The 17,047-nt window shown below is 35.6% G+C and overlaps 2 protein-coding genes across 2 annotated transcripts; both read left to right on the top strand.

Moving 5' to 3' along the window:
- The first annotated feature begins 2,374 nt into the window (after positions 1-2,374).
- Positions 2,375-7,679, top strand: LOC128020087 (interferon gamma receptor 1-like). The gene is made up of 6 exons (XM_052606638.1): positions 2,375-2,556; positions 3,637-3,772; positions 3,901-4,082; positions 4,156-4,298; positions 5,705-5,870; positions 6,287-7,679. Exons 1-6 carry the CDS (start codon positions 2,493-2,495, stop codon positions 6,304-6,306), a joined length of 711 nt encoding a protein of 236 aa, XP_052462598.1. The 5' UTR covers positions 2,375-2,492; the 3' UTR covers positions 6,307-7,679.
- Positions 7,680-9,427: 1,748 nt separating this feature from the next.
- LOC128020077 (interferon gamma receptor 1-like) lies at positions 9,428-15,467 on the top strand. Its single transcript, XM_052606627.1, has 7 exons — positions 9,428-9,710; positions 11,650-11,785; positions 11,900-12,081; positions 12,155-12,297; positions 12,694-12,850; positions 13,148-13,290; positions 13,966-15,467. Exons 1-7 carry the CDS (start codon positions 9,647-9,649, stop codon positions 14,227-14,229), a joined length of 1,089 nt encoding a protein of 362 aa, XP_052462587.1. The 5' UTR covers positions 9,428-9,646; the 3' UTR covers positions 14,230-15,467.
- The last annotated feature ends 1,580 nt before the right edge of the window (positions 15,468-17,047 follow it).

Here is a 17,047-nt window from a genome sequence, read left to right as displayed (position 1 = left end):
TCCTCACTTTCCGCGCTGACGCCGAGATCGTTTGCTTGCTTCAGTTAAAGTATAACGTGCCAAGCGTTTTCGACTCGTACATTACACGTCACGCGCTGATGTCACGTGTCGTTACGGGATCTTCAAGGGTTGTGTGTGAAAGCACGCACATATACCGGGTCATCACTGGCAGTGTGAAAGTGCCAAATCTAGCGACCAGGGAACAATTACAGGAACACTTTACCCCTGTATTTGCCGGAATGGCAGTGTGAAAGGGGCTGAAGAGGACTCTTGGAGGGAGATTTGTCGATATAAATTACATAAAATCTACTGTGGGGTAAGTACATTTTGTATTATTTGATTAACGTGCTTGAGTTTTACTTGTTTAATACGAAGGAACCGAGAGAAATGATGCCCACCTTGTCAACTGAAATTCACTGAGTGTGGCTAAAATTAGCTTATGTTAGAAGGCTTAAAGTTACTTATATTGATGTAATTTTTATTGGTACGCTTTAATTAATTATTCAGGAGACATCCCAGCTCTCCTGTCTTATCAGAAATGTCCTGTTCACTTTCTCACAGTTACACTGTGAGTGTTTCTCATTAAAGCATAACACCTTTTGTACAATAAAAATAAAATCTAATGCATGTTGATTACCTTTTTTTCCTAATGTTTCATTCATGATTCATTCATCTTGGTCCAAGGTTGTTTTTTTTTTTTTTGTTTTTAGCTGTAGACCATAAAGATATTTTGAAAATAAGTGCATGTAATTTATCTCAAATGTTTTATTTTATTTATTTTAAAAAGAAATGTATTCTCTTCCCTCAGATGCTGTGAAGAGGTGGAGACTCTGAATGGGATGTAGCAATGGCAGAACACTTGAAGCTCACTCCAGGAAGAGATGGGGGTGGAGGTTACAAGAAATGAGCCAAACAACTGTAGTTTGTTTAAGGGATAGTTCATCCAAAAATGAAAATAGTCATAATTTTCTCACCCTCATGTTACGATCATAATAATTTTTCCAACAGTGGCAGTTAATGGATTGTGAGATCTGCTTGGTTACAAACTTTCTTCCAAATATCTTTGTGTTTATAAGACAACTGTGTAAGTCAATGACAAGATTAATAAAGAATTCATAAAAAGAAACCATCTTTTAACATTCTAGTAGAAAACATTCTCAGAAATGTAATATTTTAATGTCGGTTCTATACAGTTTAAAATCATTTACACCTTTTTGATTTCATAAATCGCAATGATTTCAAACATATTTTATGATGAGGGTTTTATGATTTTCTTGTCACATGACAACAATAGCTCCTGCAAGGTGTTTATGCCACATGTTCAAACATTAATAATATTCTTAATATTATATGATTAAAGTATTTTAAAATAAATGCAATTAATATTGATTTATATATTAAAAACATTAATAAACAAACACTGCAAATATAAATTTTTAACAATAAAAATGGACTTTAAGATTGAGTATTTCAGCACTTTTTATTCAGTGATGCCCCTCTATGCAGCAACGCATTTAAAAATCCAGAAGACAACGACGTCCAGAAATCGACGCATTTAGAAGTCCAGGGACGTGCAGTTCACGTCTAAAAGACGTCGGTTAAACTTTCATTTTGGAGCTATTTTTCAACCATGACGGGACGTCTTTTCAACGGTCAAAAGACATCCAAATGTTTGCTGGGTAGAGGATGAGTCAGTGGACAAGACAAAGAAGAAAACAAACAGAAGAAAGCGGAGCAGCCACACACACACACACACAGTATTGTTTTTATAAACATTTAATACAAATTCAATCATATTTAAAAAAAAATCTATATGGCATGACATCGGGTAGCCTACTTAAATAAAAAGTCGTGTTTCATGTTAATAGATTACACTATTACTCTGGTTGTCCATTAGCCAGATCAAATAACAATGTGGTGCAAAACGCATTCAAGCTACTTATATTTCCTGATATAGCCGAGTTAACACATTTGGAAATATTTCGAATAATAAGTGTGGGGGTTAACGCAAATTCTACCGTATTTAGATTAAATGAAGGTAAAACCTTCTTCTTATAAAATTAAATAAAAATAAACGCGAGTGAGTAATAATGGTTAATAAGTGTAACTTTCGTAATTGTAATGGCTTCAGATGAGTTTATGCCTACAGAAATAAGTTCCGTGTAGTGAGCGAGATAAACATGTTCAAGTGTTGGCAAGTCCTTGGAACCTCGCCAAAAACGTCTTTTGTTTTCCCGTCTGGACGCGACCCCCAACAGAACCCCCGCTTTGCTTTGGTCTAGTTTTGAGGTTCAATCGGGCAGGTTTTGTTTGAATACCTGGCAACCCTGGTCATTTCCACGAAGAGCGCCGCTTGCCTGGAAACCTCGCTCTCCTCACTGTCTCAGTTCTGCAACAACGGAACCTAACGACAAAGTTTCACTCCACTGGGAAAACAGTGATTTCGACAGGATAAACATTTTTCACTCGAAGAGTCAAACTCGCTTGCAATAATGCAGATACAGATCTATATCAGTGTAACTGTCTTGATCCTGATCCAAAAATTCGCCTCAGAGGGTAAGATGATATTATTTCACATTTATTTTAGTAGTAATAGTAATAGTAGTAATATATTATTCATATAAACACATGGAAATATTTTAAATGTTTATTATTATTCACCAACAAACTTTTTATTCTTATTTATTTATTTATTTTATTAATTTGGAAAGCTCACTTTCTTGTTAAAAACAAACCGGAGACAGATGTTATGTCACTAAATGTTTCATAAATGTTGATAATAAACGACTAAAGTTATGTTTTGCCAAAAAAGACGTGGTTGGCACATGTGAAGGGGGATGCACATTACTACAAGGCTTTAGTTTTCATAGAGAAGATTAAAACTCAAAACACTTTGGTAGATATTTTTCCATTTTATTTTTATGATTACTTTAAATGACTTAAATTTCAAGGTTCAATATCATATCTTACTTATGAATCAATCTGATTAGAGTGACTGAATAAATTAATGTGTAAAATGACACAATTTAGATAAAGACATTTTCTTAGACTGTGCAAAGACATCTGATTTCAATCAAATTAAATCATTTTAACATTTATATCTTCCCTTTTTCACAGTATTACAATTTTTACAGTATTTTCCATTAAATAATTTCAGCTTTGGTGAGCAGAAGAGGCGTTGTTCAAAAACATTACAAATATTACAGACCCCAAATTTTTAATTGGCATTGTATATTCAGTAAAACAAATTCTACTACAATCTACACCTAATATACCACTACTACATCACAATCTGTGAATATATCACTTTTCTGGCATTACAGTGCACATGAGAATTGTGTTACTTTACTGCACTGCTGTCAATGAACTGTCTTTTGAGAATAATGATAAATTGCAAAAAATAGTATTGGTTTTAAAAACAGCCTTCATTTTAATTATACAAAATATATTTCATTATTTTCTGAAATTTGGTCCACACATGTCTTGACAGATTAGTTTTTTTACAGTACTCTGAATGGGAATTATGAGCATTGTTGTGCGTAGCATAATAAGAATGTAATATAGACGGAGATCATGCAAACAGAGAAAAGAGCATGTGATTGATCAAACACTAATATGATTATGTGTCTCTTGTAGCTGCGAGTCGTCCGTCTCCTCCTGCGAGCGTGTCGATTCAGTGCGACAGCTATGGAGTCGAAGTTCGATGGGAATATCCTGATCTCGATCAGGACGTCCAATTCCAGGTGAAGGTGAAACACGATTATATTGAAAGGTAAATCATCTGAATTAAAGAATCCTATTCTTTACCAGCTAATAAAAACCTTTTTACAGTCTCTATAGGTTTTTTTTATTCAATGATTTTGTCTGCCATCAGCTCACTGATATTTATTTTTGTTCCAGGAACTCTAAAATTACACAAAAACTTACACGAAGTCTGCATCTAAACATATCCAGTATGTTGTTTAATCCAGCATTCAACCGCTACATTGTGACTGTGACAGCGCTGCGAGGAGGAGAGGAGTCAGAGCCAACCCCATCAGATATCTTCAGCTATAATAAATATGCTACCGCCAATATTAAGTGTATGTTTAGCCTGTGTTTTTAGTGGAAATATCATCTATCATAAATGATCTAACTGTACTACTGTGTGTTCAGGTTATTTGGATTTTCCTGAGGTTAAACTTTCTCCCAAAGATGGCAATCTTCACGTCCAGTTCATCAACCCTCTTCAGCTGTACAGAAACTCTCCAGCTCTGCGCGGCCTAACCGATAATCTGCAATACTGTATTGAAACAGAAGTAATGCTCACCTTCACAGCTTTTTTCAGTATTGTAATAATCAGAAGTTAAATAAAACTTTCAATAAGCACAAAAAAGAAGAAAGTAGCTGATGATTGCTTTATGAGAGAAACAGACTTAAATCAAATAATTCCTGAAAATATTTATGTACACTAGCATTCAGAGTTAAAAAAAAATATTTTTGTAAGTAGTGTATTTTGCTCACCGATGCTGCATTTATTTGATCAAAAATACAGTAAAAACAGTAACATTATAAAATATTATTACAATTTCAAATGACTATTTTCTATGTGTATATTCTCAGTACTGTGTCTTGTGTTTTGCTGCCCACATGCTTTCCATGACCCCGTTTTCCCTTATGTGTAATTATGTTTATTACTCCCAGGTGTTTCTCTTCATCCCCTCCTCATTTATTTAAAGTGTTTCCTGTTCTCAGTTCTTTGTTCTTTGGCGACATATTGAATGTTGTCATTCCCCTGATTTCTGTTGGGGTTGGATGATGACTGTCCGCTGTGATCTCCCCGCCTGTTATTTCCCCTTGATCGAGCTGATGGATCTCGTCCTTTATTTAAATGGTTCTGAACTCGAAGTGGAAGAAGTAAAGGCAAATCTCAAGTCTCCTCATCCAGCCCCCCTGGACCATGGCATGTTTCCCCATTCGCCCCCAAGCCGGGAACTCCCACATACCTCATCAATAGCTCTGCCCACTTGCCGAAGCTAGGGAGTCCCCAAACTCTCCAAGGATGAGAAGGAAAAGACTGTTCTCATCCCTCATCCTCGCCCCCAAACCAGCTCCAGTGTTGGCTCCAGTCCCTGAATTAAACCCAGAGAGGGCTCTAGTCCCAGAGTCTAGCCCATGGAGGGCACCAGTTCCCACATCCAGCCTAAGGAGGGCTCTAGTTTCCGAGTCAGGCCCAGAGAGGACCTTAAAGGTTTGATTTTTCCCCAAGTATTTTTTTTGGATTGGGGGCAGGGGGTAATAGGGCCCCAGCTATAGAGGCTTCCTGGTCCACCTGCTCTGCAATAGCATCCCAAACTGCCTGATATACCATGGACCGGGAACCACTCTAGATGCCTGCTGTACCATGTTTCCATGTGGGGCCTCCAGAGCACCCCCCCTCCCTCCCCATTAGATGTTGTGGGGCACATGGACGCACCTTCCAGGAGTGGAGTGTAATGTCAGTCTTGTGTCTGGTGTTTTGCTCCCAACATGCTTTCCATATTAGTGTTATAGAAACCATGATTTTCTCTGAATTTAGATCAGTTTAATGCGTCTTTACTGAAAACAAGTATTAATGACCCCAAATCTCCAAATCAGGTCAAATGGAGTGCAGAAATAATGACAAAATGCTCATTTTTCTGTGAATTGTTATTTTAAACAGTTGTTACTATTGTTTTCTCTACAGGAGAGGAATGAAGCCTGTCAAACCTGTGAAATAAATCAAAAAACATGCGAGACGTCCATTGTGTTTTCTGAGTACAGGGACGAATACTGCGTCAATCTGACTGGAAAAATTGGACAGAGATTTTTCAATCTGAGAAGCAGCTGTTTCACAGGAGACACAAGAAGCTGTAAGTGTGATTTCAACCAAACAGACTTCACAAGGCAGATAATAGTGGAAACACAGCATCAATGTCAACAGAGCATTTTATTTATATATTTTTTATGTTGTAATTATGACTTCACTACTATTTCAAAACATAGCAACTAGTCATAATAGACAATTGGTAGATGCATCCAACGCTCTTCTGTGTAAAAGAGAATTATAGAAGAAAATGTATATGTGTGTGTGTGTGTGTGTGTGTGTGTTTTATTCATTACAGAGAAGGATGAATTATTTTATTATTCTGTGTGTTTTAATGAAAGCAAGTACAACACTCTGGTTATATTATTTTTTTTCCTTATTTTAAAAACATTATGGAATGAGGACTCATATTTTAGCTTGAAAAAGTGAAAAAATGTCTTGATGGATTTTTTTTTTTTACAGGGTTCCCACACCTTGATTAGCTTCAAATTTAAGGACCTTTCATGGACTTTCCAGGTCCAGTACCCTCAAATTCAAGGACTTAATGTGGGAACACATTTCAAGTGAGAGCGAGGTTACATCGTGTTATCTTGTAAGATACATTGTTACAGTTTTCATGTGTCAACTATGCGCCTGTGCTCCTGTCACCTTGTTTTTCAGAACTCACATTCACTCCACATCTGCTTCCACAAAGAACAGCAGCTGTAATGATTTAAGAGACTTAACTCAGGCTTTCTGTTTTTTATGCTTGTCTTTATGTCCGTGTTTGTTTTATTGGCACCTCAGGGTTTAGTCTTAACACCTGACTTAAATTACTTCACTAAGTATCTGATTTGTATTGTTGATTTTGTTGCATTTTTTATGTTTGATTTGTCTAGCTACATATAATGAGCACAACACTTTCCTATAGGTCACTTCAGTCTGCAGGCAATGTAATTTGTATGATTTTGATTCGTTTTTGTAGCTTTATTAAACTTCATCATTTAACCCTGTATCCAAAGTTATTGTTAGTTAAAAATCAAACCATATTTTTCTTTTCACACATTCCTGTCATTCGTAGGTTTTTTAAAATATAAATTAATATTCAGCAAAAAAGCATTCCTTGCGTCAAGGCACATCACTCCAAGATAATCAAAAATGGGTAAAGAGGCGGGAGCTGGTTGCCAAAACCATGCCCACCTAGCACAACAATCCACCTGTCAGTCAAGTGGCCACACCTATAATTAATGCAGAACTTTAAGGCCTAATATGATTTAAATGGATGAGTTATAAAAAAAAGAAAATTCACCCCCCTCACAGTTTTCATGAAGGGTAAAATTAGCTATATAGACCAAAATCATTTATTGAACCTGTAAACATGTTTTTTTCTGCTGTAAAGTTGGTCATTTTAACATGGGGAGTCTATGGGATTGACTCCGTTTTGCAGCCAGCCTCAAGCGGCCAACTGATGAACTGCAGTTTTAGTCACTTCCGTTTTGGTTTCACGAGAGAGGAGAGAAGGTTGCCACTTGATTAATGCACATTTTAAAATTGGATGTTTATTTTTTTTTTTTATCAAAATTTGTTTCAATGTAAGATTATAAAACATAAAATAACCTGTATAGCTCTTTTGTCCTTCATTATCAATCATATAGTCTTTTCTTATTCATTACTTTTTGAGTTGTTTAGAAATGCCTGTGCCAAAAAAAAAAACATCAACTGGGTACGGTTAGAGACTGGATTCAGCCTTTTAGTTTATTTTTTATGTACTTCTCAGAAATGGGCTTTATGTACTTCTCAGAAATACACTTAAAATTACATTTAAGTATACTTGACTTATATTTACAAAAAGTCTAATAAATATATTTGAGCTATACTTGTGCTCCTAGAATCTGTTTTCATAGTTACACGCTAGAGGGCACTAGTACACATGTTCTGTACAGAATTAAAAAAAAAACACAAGTGAAGAAGAAAAAGAAACAACAGATACTAATGCATGTAATTTAACATGATCTGACATGAAACGGCATCAAAGCTGTAACAGAATAAATGGAATAAAATGTCGACCGATGAAGAGGTAATATTTACATTCAAGCTTTGGGGTGTTGATCGACTCCATCTACATTTTGATTATTCTTCTGATTCCAATTCATAGTCTTTTTTCAGCTTTTTTGTTCAAAATGTTATTTCTTTTTTTCTTTTTTTAAACTTACCCACATTAAAGTGTTTAAAGAAGAAATAAAATAAAATGTTTTTGTTTACAAGCAAATACCCTGTTCTTTCTTTGGATGTTTTGCATGTTCAGATATTCATATAACAAAATATTTATAAATTAAAACCTAAATAGGGACATAGTAATATACTTAAAACATGATGTAAAGTTCACTTAAAGAAAACTTATGAGTATACTTGCAGTATAAAACTACTAAACTAGCAGTTTACTGACACTATACTTTAAAGTGTACAAAGTATTTAATTAGTAAACTATCAGTATAGCCATAAGTTCACTTTTACAAACCCGTTTCCAAAAAAGTTGGGACATTGTACAAATTTTGAATAAAATCAGAATGCAATGATGTGGAAGTTTCTAATTTCAATATTTTATTCATAATACAAGATAGATGACATATCAAATGTTTAAACTGAAAAAAATTATAATTTTTAGGGGAAAATAAGATGATTTTAAATTTCATGGCATCAACACATCTCAAAAAAGTTGGAACAAGGAATTGGTGATCCTCTGCCCATCTTGACTTCTGAGAGACACTGTCACTCTGAGAGGCTCTTTTTATACCCAATCATGTTGCCAACTGACCTAATAAGTTGCAAATTGGTCTTCCAGCTGTTCCTTATATGTACATTTACTGCTACCTGTCCCAACTTTTTTGGAATGTGTAGCTCTCATTAAATCCAAAATGAGCCAATATTTGGCATGGCATTTCAATATGTCTCACTTTCAACATTTGATATGTTATATATATTATATTGTGAATAAAATATAAGTTTATGAGAATTGTAAATTATTCCATTCCTTTTTGCTCACAAATTGTACAGCGTCCCAACTTTTTTGGAATCAGGTTTGTAGTATAATTGCAGTACTAACTACAAATAAAGAAGTAAACTAGTTAAAATGTTGCTACTGTTTTTCTTAAAATATAATTTTATATACTAGAAAGTAGGCCAATTTAGTCCCAAGGAGTATTGAAACAGTACACTTACAAGTATGCAACTGGCATTTGTATACTTTCTACATAAACTATACTTGAAAATATACTTGAACTTCACTTAAGTATCACTTAATGAAACAAACTAAATGGACTAATGTATACACTATATATATATATATATGGTCTGGAATCCTGCATGTAATGTGATATAACATCAGATGGCACTATAATAATGTACACCAAGAGCTGAACTCTATACATTAAATTAAGGTAAAAATTAAACGTGACTGAATAAACCTGCGATGATTCTTGTTCAAATCTGCAATGGTAGTGTGTGTGTGCGTGTGTGTGTGTGTGTGTGAGAGAGAGAGAGAGAGAGAGAGAGAGAGTGAGAGAGAGAGAGAGAGAGAGAGAGAGAGAGAGAGAGAGAGAGATACCTGCAGACAGTAACAGACCAGTAAACGCCAGTATCTCGCCTGAGGGAGTGCGCGAGGCACGTCATTTCCCTGGAAGCCGCGCGCTCCTCACTTGTGTTTGTGTCATGTAGCTCTGCAACAATACAGATCCTAACGCAAAAGTGTTTCACTACACTTGGGGAACAATAATTTCGATAGGATTAACATTTTAAACTGGAAGAAATAATATGTGACTACTGGACTGAAACTCGCTGGCAATAATGCGGATACAGATCTATATCAGTGTCACTGTCTTGATCCTGACCTACAAATCCGCCTCAGAGGGTAAGATGGGTTTATTTTATCTTACGTTTATGTTAGAAATATAAAAGTATTTTATTGTTAATTGAAAAAAAAAATTTAGTTTATATATTTTTAATATATTTCATTTTTAATCTATATAGTTATCGATCTTTTTATTAGGCTCGTTACTATTTAACCCTCTCCTGACATGTCCCATGTCCTTTGCTCGTTGTCAGACAGCCAATGCATGGCTTGGGTATGTTTGGATTATGTAATTAGTGTTTTATCAATTGTTTGGAATGCTTTTTTATAGTGTTATACAATTTAAGTGTTTGCTATTATTTTATATTAACTCTAAATGGCATCTTATGTGCTTTGTGAATGCTTACTGTTTTCCAGCAGGCTTGTGTCTTATCTGTTTAGGGTTGTGTGTGTGTTGTCGCTTTGTGTGCTTGCATGGCTAATGGTCGAAATGTTATTTAATGTTTAGTTATTGTGCTGTTTTGTTGTTTCTTTTAAAGGTTTTTTTTAAATGACTGCAGTTGAAAATTAGCAAGCTGGCTAACACTGTTGATTAATGTGTGTTAAAATAAGTCAGTGGGATGGCACAGTATTAAAAGTCTTTAGTTCACATTTAGAAGCGAGGCTCACTCAATATTTTTCCATTCATCTGACATCTGAGATTAATCTTGAATGTAGGTGTGTCAAAAACTCATCAAGAAGAGCACAAATCCAACCCTTTACTGTCAGCTCTGTTAATCACAGTTTGACATCTCACACATTCCTGTCATTCCCAGTTTCATGTGTGTTTTACCACAGAGCTCTGAACGTCTGGACATACCATCACGTCACGCTATGTACTCCACATATGAACTAAATCCATGAAGCAGCTCATAGTTCAAGCATTTCACAGCTGACTTATGAATAGATCTAATTAGACTGTATAAATTAATGCGAAAATATGATTGTGAGGCTGTAAAATGAAATTATTCCACTACACAAAGAGATCGGAGTTACCCATTTTATTCAAATAGCCTATTTGTATTGATTTTCATTATTATGCAACAGTCAAAACCACACAGACACATACACCATTATTTTAACATATTCCACACCAAAACTACATGCATATACACACCAGGCATATACACACCCTTTAAAAGATTATGGGGGCTTCAGATATGACTTTAGGGGTTCAGATATGAACACATTGCAATGCTAAATACTCAATATTATGTCACATAACAGCAGTAAAAAAGGTTTTGAAGGTCATCTTTATAGGGGTTTAAAACATATCTGAAGATAAAAGCAGTGCAAAGTCCAAAATACAAGATATAAAGTTGATGGGAATAGCTGAGTGTGTGACAGGTTAGATGGCATCTGTTAATAAATGGCAAGTGTGTGTGTGGGGGGGGGGGGGATGGGGGGGGGGGGGGGGAGTAGGGCCAGCGGGAAGGGAAGGGAAGATGGTTTTGGTATGTGTTGTGTGAAATTAATACTTATATAATATTTATATAATATGTTTATATTATATTATATTATATATATATATATATACACACATTTTTTTTAAAGAAATGTATACTTTTATTCAGCAATTGATCAAAACTTGCAGTTCACAGTTTTTGAATATATCATTTGTGGGGCATTACAGTGCACATGAGAATTGTGTTACTTTACTGAACTACTGACAATAAAATGTGCTTAACTGTCTTCTTTTGAGAGCAATGTTACAATGCACAGAATTGTAATGGTTTTAAAAACAGCCTTCATTTTAATTATACAAAATATATTTCATTATTTAAATTTGGTCCACAATGTCTTGACAGATTAGTTTTTTTTACAGTACTCTGAATGGGAATTATGAGCATTGTTGTGCGTAGCATAATAATAAGAATGTAATATAGACGGAGATCATGCAAACAGAGAGAAAAGAGCATGTGATTGATCAAACACTAATATGATTATGTGTCTCTTGTAGCTGTGAGTCGTCCGTCTCCTCCTGCGAGCGTGTCGATTCAGTGCGACAGCTATGGAGTCGAAGTTCGATGGGAATATCCTGATCTCGATCAGGACGTCCAATTCCAGGTGAAGGTGATACACGATTACAATGAAAGGTAAATCATCTGAATTAAAGAATCCTATTCTTTACCAGCTAATAAAAACCTGTTATAGTCTCTAAATGATTTTGTCTGCCATCATGAGCTCACTGATATGTATTCTTGTTCCAGGAACTCTAATATTACACAAAAACTTACACGAAGTCTGCATCTAAACATATCCAGTATGCTGTTTCATCCAGCATTCAACCGCTACATTGTGACTGTGACAGCACTGCGAGGAGGAGAGGAGTCAGAGCCGACCCCATCAGATATCTTCAGCTATAATAAATATGCTACCGCCAATATTAAGTGTATGTTTAGCCTGTGTTTTTAGTGGAAATATCATCTATCATATATGATCTAACTGTACTACTGTGTGTTCAGGTTATTTGGATTTTCCTGAGGTTAAACTTTCTCCCAAAGATGGCAAACTTCACGTCCAGTTCATCAACCCTCTTCAGCTGTACAGAAACTCTCCAGCTCTGCGCGGCCTCACCGATAATCTGCAATACTGTATTGAAACAGAAGTAATGCTCACCTTCCTGTCTGCTTGCAGTGATAGTTCAACCAAATACAAAACACCTCACTTGAACAATCTTAAGCAGTTTTTTTTCTATATGATAATCATTTATAACTCCAATAAAGCAACATAAAAGTAGTTCAACTGACTGCTTTGTGTGAAGTCCAGATTCTAATTTAATTATTTACCTTCAAATCAAATCATTACTGAAAAAAATGATTTTCTCACTTTAGATCAGTTTAATGCATCCTTGCTGAATAAAAGTATTAATTTAACAAACAAATCTTCTTGACCCCAAATCTTTTAACAGTAGTTTATATCTCAAGTCAAAAGAAAGGCAAATAATGACAAGTTGTTTATTTTTGTGTTAACTGGTTGTAACTAGTTTTTTTTTTCTCTACAGGAGAGGAATGAAACCTGTCAAACCTGTGAAATAAATCAAAATACATGTGAGACGTCCATTGTGTTTTCTGAGAACAGAGGTGAATACTGCGTCAATCTGACTGGAAAGATCAGACAGAGATTTTTCAATCTGAGAAGCAGCTGTTTCACAGGAGACTGTAAGTGTGATTTCAACCAAACAGACTTCTGCTCATTTCAGAAGGCAGAGACACTTTAAAAAAAGCTGGGTTGTTTCAACTAAGATTAGATTGGAAGTTAGTGCATTTACCTGAGTCCTGCCATTACCATACATAAATACTGAAGACACACGAGACAAAAACAGACACTGTATGGGTTCAATGGTGCGAACCTGAAACCAAAACTCAGTGATATAATATTTAATGATGTGCCAAACATAAATGCATTCAAAAGCTCATATGATGAAATTCACTGATGTTTTTTGTTCTTCCGTCCAGATCCTCCGATCACCGTGTACGTGTATCCAGTTCTGGGAGTCGTTTTAACACTGCTGTTCATGACTGCCATCATTATGCTGCTAGTGACAAAGTGCAACTCGGAAATAAAGAAGAAAATTCTCCTTATGTCGCCCAACGTTTTTGTAAGTTGCTCTTTGAGCTGTTCAATCTTTTTGTGTACCCTTTTCAGTAAAGCATTCTGACATAAATTGGCCTGAATGTCTGAATTGGTGAAGAATGGCATTTCAAACAAGTTAAACAAAATCAGTTCCTTTTTTAACTATAATCAGCCTCCATCTGTGTATTTACATCACTGCTGCACTATCCGGCTTAACCAAGACACATTAAAATGATCATAATGTAGTTATGAAATGAATAGCATTACAGTGGCACAATCATTTTAAATCAGCTCAAACTTTCCAGTTTTAGACACAAAATCTACTTTACTATTAACATTTGCTTTTGGTCATTTAAGCTGAAATAAAATCAAATCTAAATATTTGCTAAAAAACTTAAACTTAGGTTGAACTAAAAATAAAAATTAATTGCAAGTACTAAAATGACTAAAACTGAAATAATAACAATAGAAAAGCAACATAGACATAATCAGAAATGCAAACATAACAGATGATTGTGCACAAGTGGATTGTCTAATGTTGTTAGGTCCAGTGTTCTTCTTTTGTGAAGAAAGTCATATATTTGAGGGTAAACATGCTGTGATTGGTCGGATCTGTCCTGACGTCTTTGGTGTTACCCAGCAGCATTCCTGCACAGGGATGGATGGATGACTGTAAACTTGTCTCTTTCTGGTTTGGTAGGATTTCGGTGAAACAAAAGGTGACAAGTGCAGAACTCTTAAAGTGGAACCAGAGCCTTGCAGCGCTGTGAAGATCGAACCGGCCAAGAACACTAAAGAACAAGACCTGTTACTTAAGATTGGTGATGAGGAATGGTCCTCCAGTTCCAAAGATCTGAGTAGTGCTGACTCGGAAGTTAAAAACCCCTATGGGCCTAATGACCTTGTTGGAAGTGAACAGAGCGATCTGTCGAACTTTTATGACTGTCCACACTCTCCCAGATAAGAATAGGAGTCCCGGACATATGGTGGAGAGTTACCCAGCCTAAATGCTTTCAGAGGTACAGAAGTGAAGGAAAGTACCTCAAAGACAGCAGAACCCCTGTACCTGTCGCCAGGGTGTGTTTTGGGAACACGTTGTGGGATGGGCCTAATCTTTCGAGTACAAGCCCTCGCGTGACATCATGAAATGGAATTCCCCCAGGTTTTCCGGTTTGTTGGCACAATGGAAAAACGTGTTTGGCATTTGTCTTCATTGGCACTCCTTTTATTCGAACCGAAACTCCTCATACACTAATACATACAGGTTTTTTAAATTCTCCTTATTATTTTTGAGAATATCTTTGTTCATTAATACTTAGATTTTTCTACATACTGTAGTATTATCTTCTATCTGAACAGAGTCTCATCCTGTTGCCTTGGATATTGATATTTTACAATATCTTTTATAAGTGCTGCTCACTTCATGTGGATTTATGCTGCGTTCTTGCACGTCTCATCAGGATTTACTTCCATTGTGTTTTATTTGGTTCTGTTGGAAAACTCACGACAACTAATGGATCCTTGCATGGTTTTGTTGAGTTGATTACAGAAAAATACTTTATTGTTACATGTGACATTACTGATGCGACATTGTATTATAGCTCACGATACCTGGTGCATATTTACAAAAAAAAACATTGATAATCATGAATATTTCTTGAGTATCAAATCAGCATATAAGAATAATTTCTGAAGGATCAAGACATTGAAGACTGGAGTAATGATGCTGAAAATTCAGCTTTGATCAGAAAAATAAATTGATAACTATACTATATATTAATGTAGAAAGGGTTCTTTTAAACGGCAACAATATTTTTTATATATATATACTTTTTACTGTATTTTTGATCAAATGAATGCAGCTTCGGTGAGCAGAAGAGACAGTTTCAAAAACATGCTGTTGGTTGTTTTTGTATGATGTCTGAGCTTTTAAACCACTTTTCAATCATAATTTCCAACAAAGACGTGAACGTTTTTGTCTACTCAGAGAATGGCTGTAATTCTGACACAATGTGAACACTGAGCACATGGTCATGTAGCAGATCTTCAGCCTGCTCAGGAACTTAAGAGGTCAAAATTGTTTATTGTTCAAATCCTGTGAATGGCACTGGTGCACTTTGCATAACAATCATGGGAGAGGACAAGAGATAGTATGCGTTAAGTTTAATTTAGTGCCACCTTTTAAAATAAAAAGTGACTTTTGTGTTTTTATTAAAAGCTGAACGGGATTCTATGGAAAAATGATACGTGTGTGTGTGTGTGTGTTTTAAAATGTATAACTGGTGGAAAACCTTCGAATGTTTATTATATTTTTGTACAAAAAATGCTGCCGAGTCATTAACTCATGACTCATAACTCATAACCTGTTTACTTTCAAACAGTCAAACTTAAATAGAACAGTTTCTGTAGATTCCGTTTGTTATGTTTCCATGGCAACACTATTCAAAACATCCATTCAAGAACTCACTGTATGAGTCAAACACAAACAAGGAAAATGATGTCATCACGCACTGCAGCAGTGTAACCTGTGAAGTGACGTGTCTTCAGTAAGGTCCTGTAGTCGCAGTGATGTATGTGGACAGTCTCTGGAGCGTCTCTGCTGTCCTACGACAGCTTCAGGCCATGAACGTCTGTTTCTCCTGCATCAGTTTCTCTTGTCTGAATGCCAGTTTGCTTGCTTTCTTCTCTGACCTCCTCTCCTCAAACAACAACAAACAAATAAAAGTGTTTGCTGTGGGGCTTTTTAGGTAGATCTACTGTCAAGTGGTTAATACCGAGCACACTTCCCCTTCCAATATGGGATTTTTCCACTCATTTTTTTATAAAATAAGCAAAAAATCCCAAGTCTGACAACTTGAAGTGCCAGCACACTTCTTCTCAAAAAGCTGATAATATCTGACAGGTCAACTGGTAATCACAATATTAACTGTGTTAGAATAATATTTAATATTTACATTTATGCATCTGGCAGATGCATCAAACCAAAGATACTTACATTGCATTCAAGATACACATGATAACAGCTCATGCTGGATTCAAACCCATGACCTTGGTGTTGCAAGCACTGTGCTGTACTGTTTGCATTAAGTGCCACGCCTCTTGGTGTTTGTGTGTTTTTAAGCGCTAATAATGCTTATGTAACCCCCATCCATCCCTATGAACAAACATCTAATAACCTCTGAAATGTGTTTTAATCATGACATGCAGATTATTATAAAGATCAAATAAACAAAATACATCTGTGTGCTTTATTAGTCATATTTACTGTGAATTAGCTCGATGATTCTCAACGCTTTAAAAACCTATTAACATGTCACTCTTACAGTAGGTATTACTTGTTAAGATTAGCAAATTCAATGTCAATTCACAACATTAATTGATGTCATAGCCTTACTGTTATAAATGTAGTATGCTTGCTTGTTTCACTGTGCTGTAGGCGATCTAGATATATATGACACAGAGACACAAACCCTATCTGAAATTTGGTTCACATGCAAAATGGATGACGATTTGAATTGGAAATTTAACACGCAGTGAATCTGATCAGTCTCTTTCCTTCTTTATCTGTATAATGAAATGACTGAACAGTTTATTAAATATGAAACATGATGTGAGGCAGATTTCTTCACCTTTGGAGGGTCCTGGATCAGTGTGTGCCGGTTGTAGAGTTTGGAGTATGTGCCTGAGAGAGAAAGATGAACATGATCCTAAGAATAACCAGGATGGCCACAAAACACAACAACACATAAAATAAATTATAATTGCCTTTCTGGACACTTTTA

This window comes from Carassius gibelio, chromosome A1 (genome assembly GCF_023724105.1).
Source record: "Carassius gibelio isolate Cgi1373 ecotype wild population from Czech Republic chromosome A1, carGib1.2-hapl.c, whole genome shotgun sequence".
In the NCBI taxonomy this organism is placed as follows: Eukaryota; Metazoa; Chordata; class Actinopteri; order Cypriniformes; family Cyprinidae; genus Carassius; species Carassius gibelio.
Note: the sequence above shows the minus strand (reverse complement) of the source record. Positions and strands in the feature narration are given on the sequence as shown.

Coding starts and splice junctions, on each gene's coding strand:
- LOC128020077 (XM_052606627.1), top strand. CDS start 9,647: ATGCGGATACAGATCTATATCAGTGTCACTGTCTTGATCCTGACCTAC. Junction 9,711..11,649: donor CTACAAATCCGCCTCAGAGG/GTAAGATGGGTT, acceptor TGTCTCTTGTAG/CTGTGAGTCGTCCGTCTCCT. Junction 13,291..13,965: donor TTATGTCGCCCAACGTTTTT/GTAAGTTGCTCT, acceptor CTGGTTTGGTAG/GATTTCGGTGAAACAAAAGG.
- LOC128020087 (XM_052606638.1), top strand. CDS start 2,493: ATGCAGATACAGATCTATATCAGTGTAACTGTCTTGATCCTGATCCAA. Junction 2,557..3,636: donor CCAAAAATTCGCCTCAGAGG/GTAAGATGATAT, acceptor TGTCTCTTGTAG/CTGCGAGTCGTCCGTCTCCT. Junction 3,773..3,900: donor AAACACGATTATATTGAAAG/GTAAATCATCTG, acceptor TTTTTGTTCCAG/GAACTCTAAAATTACACAAA.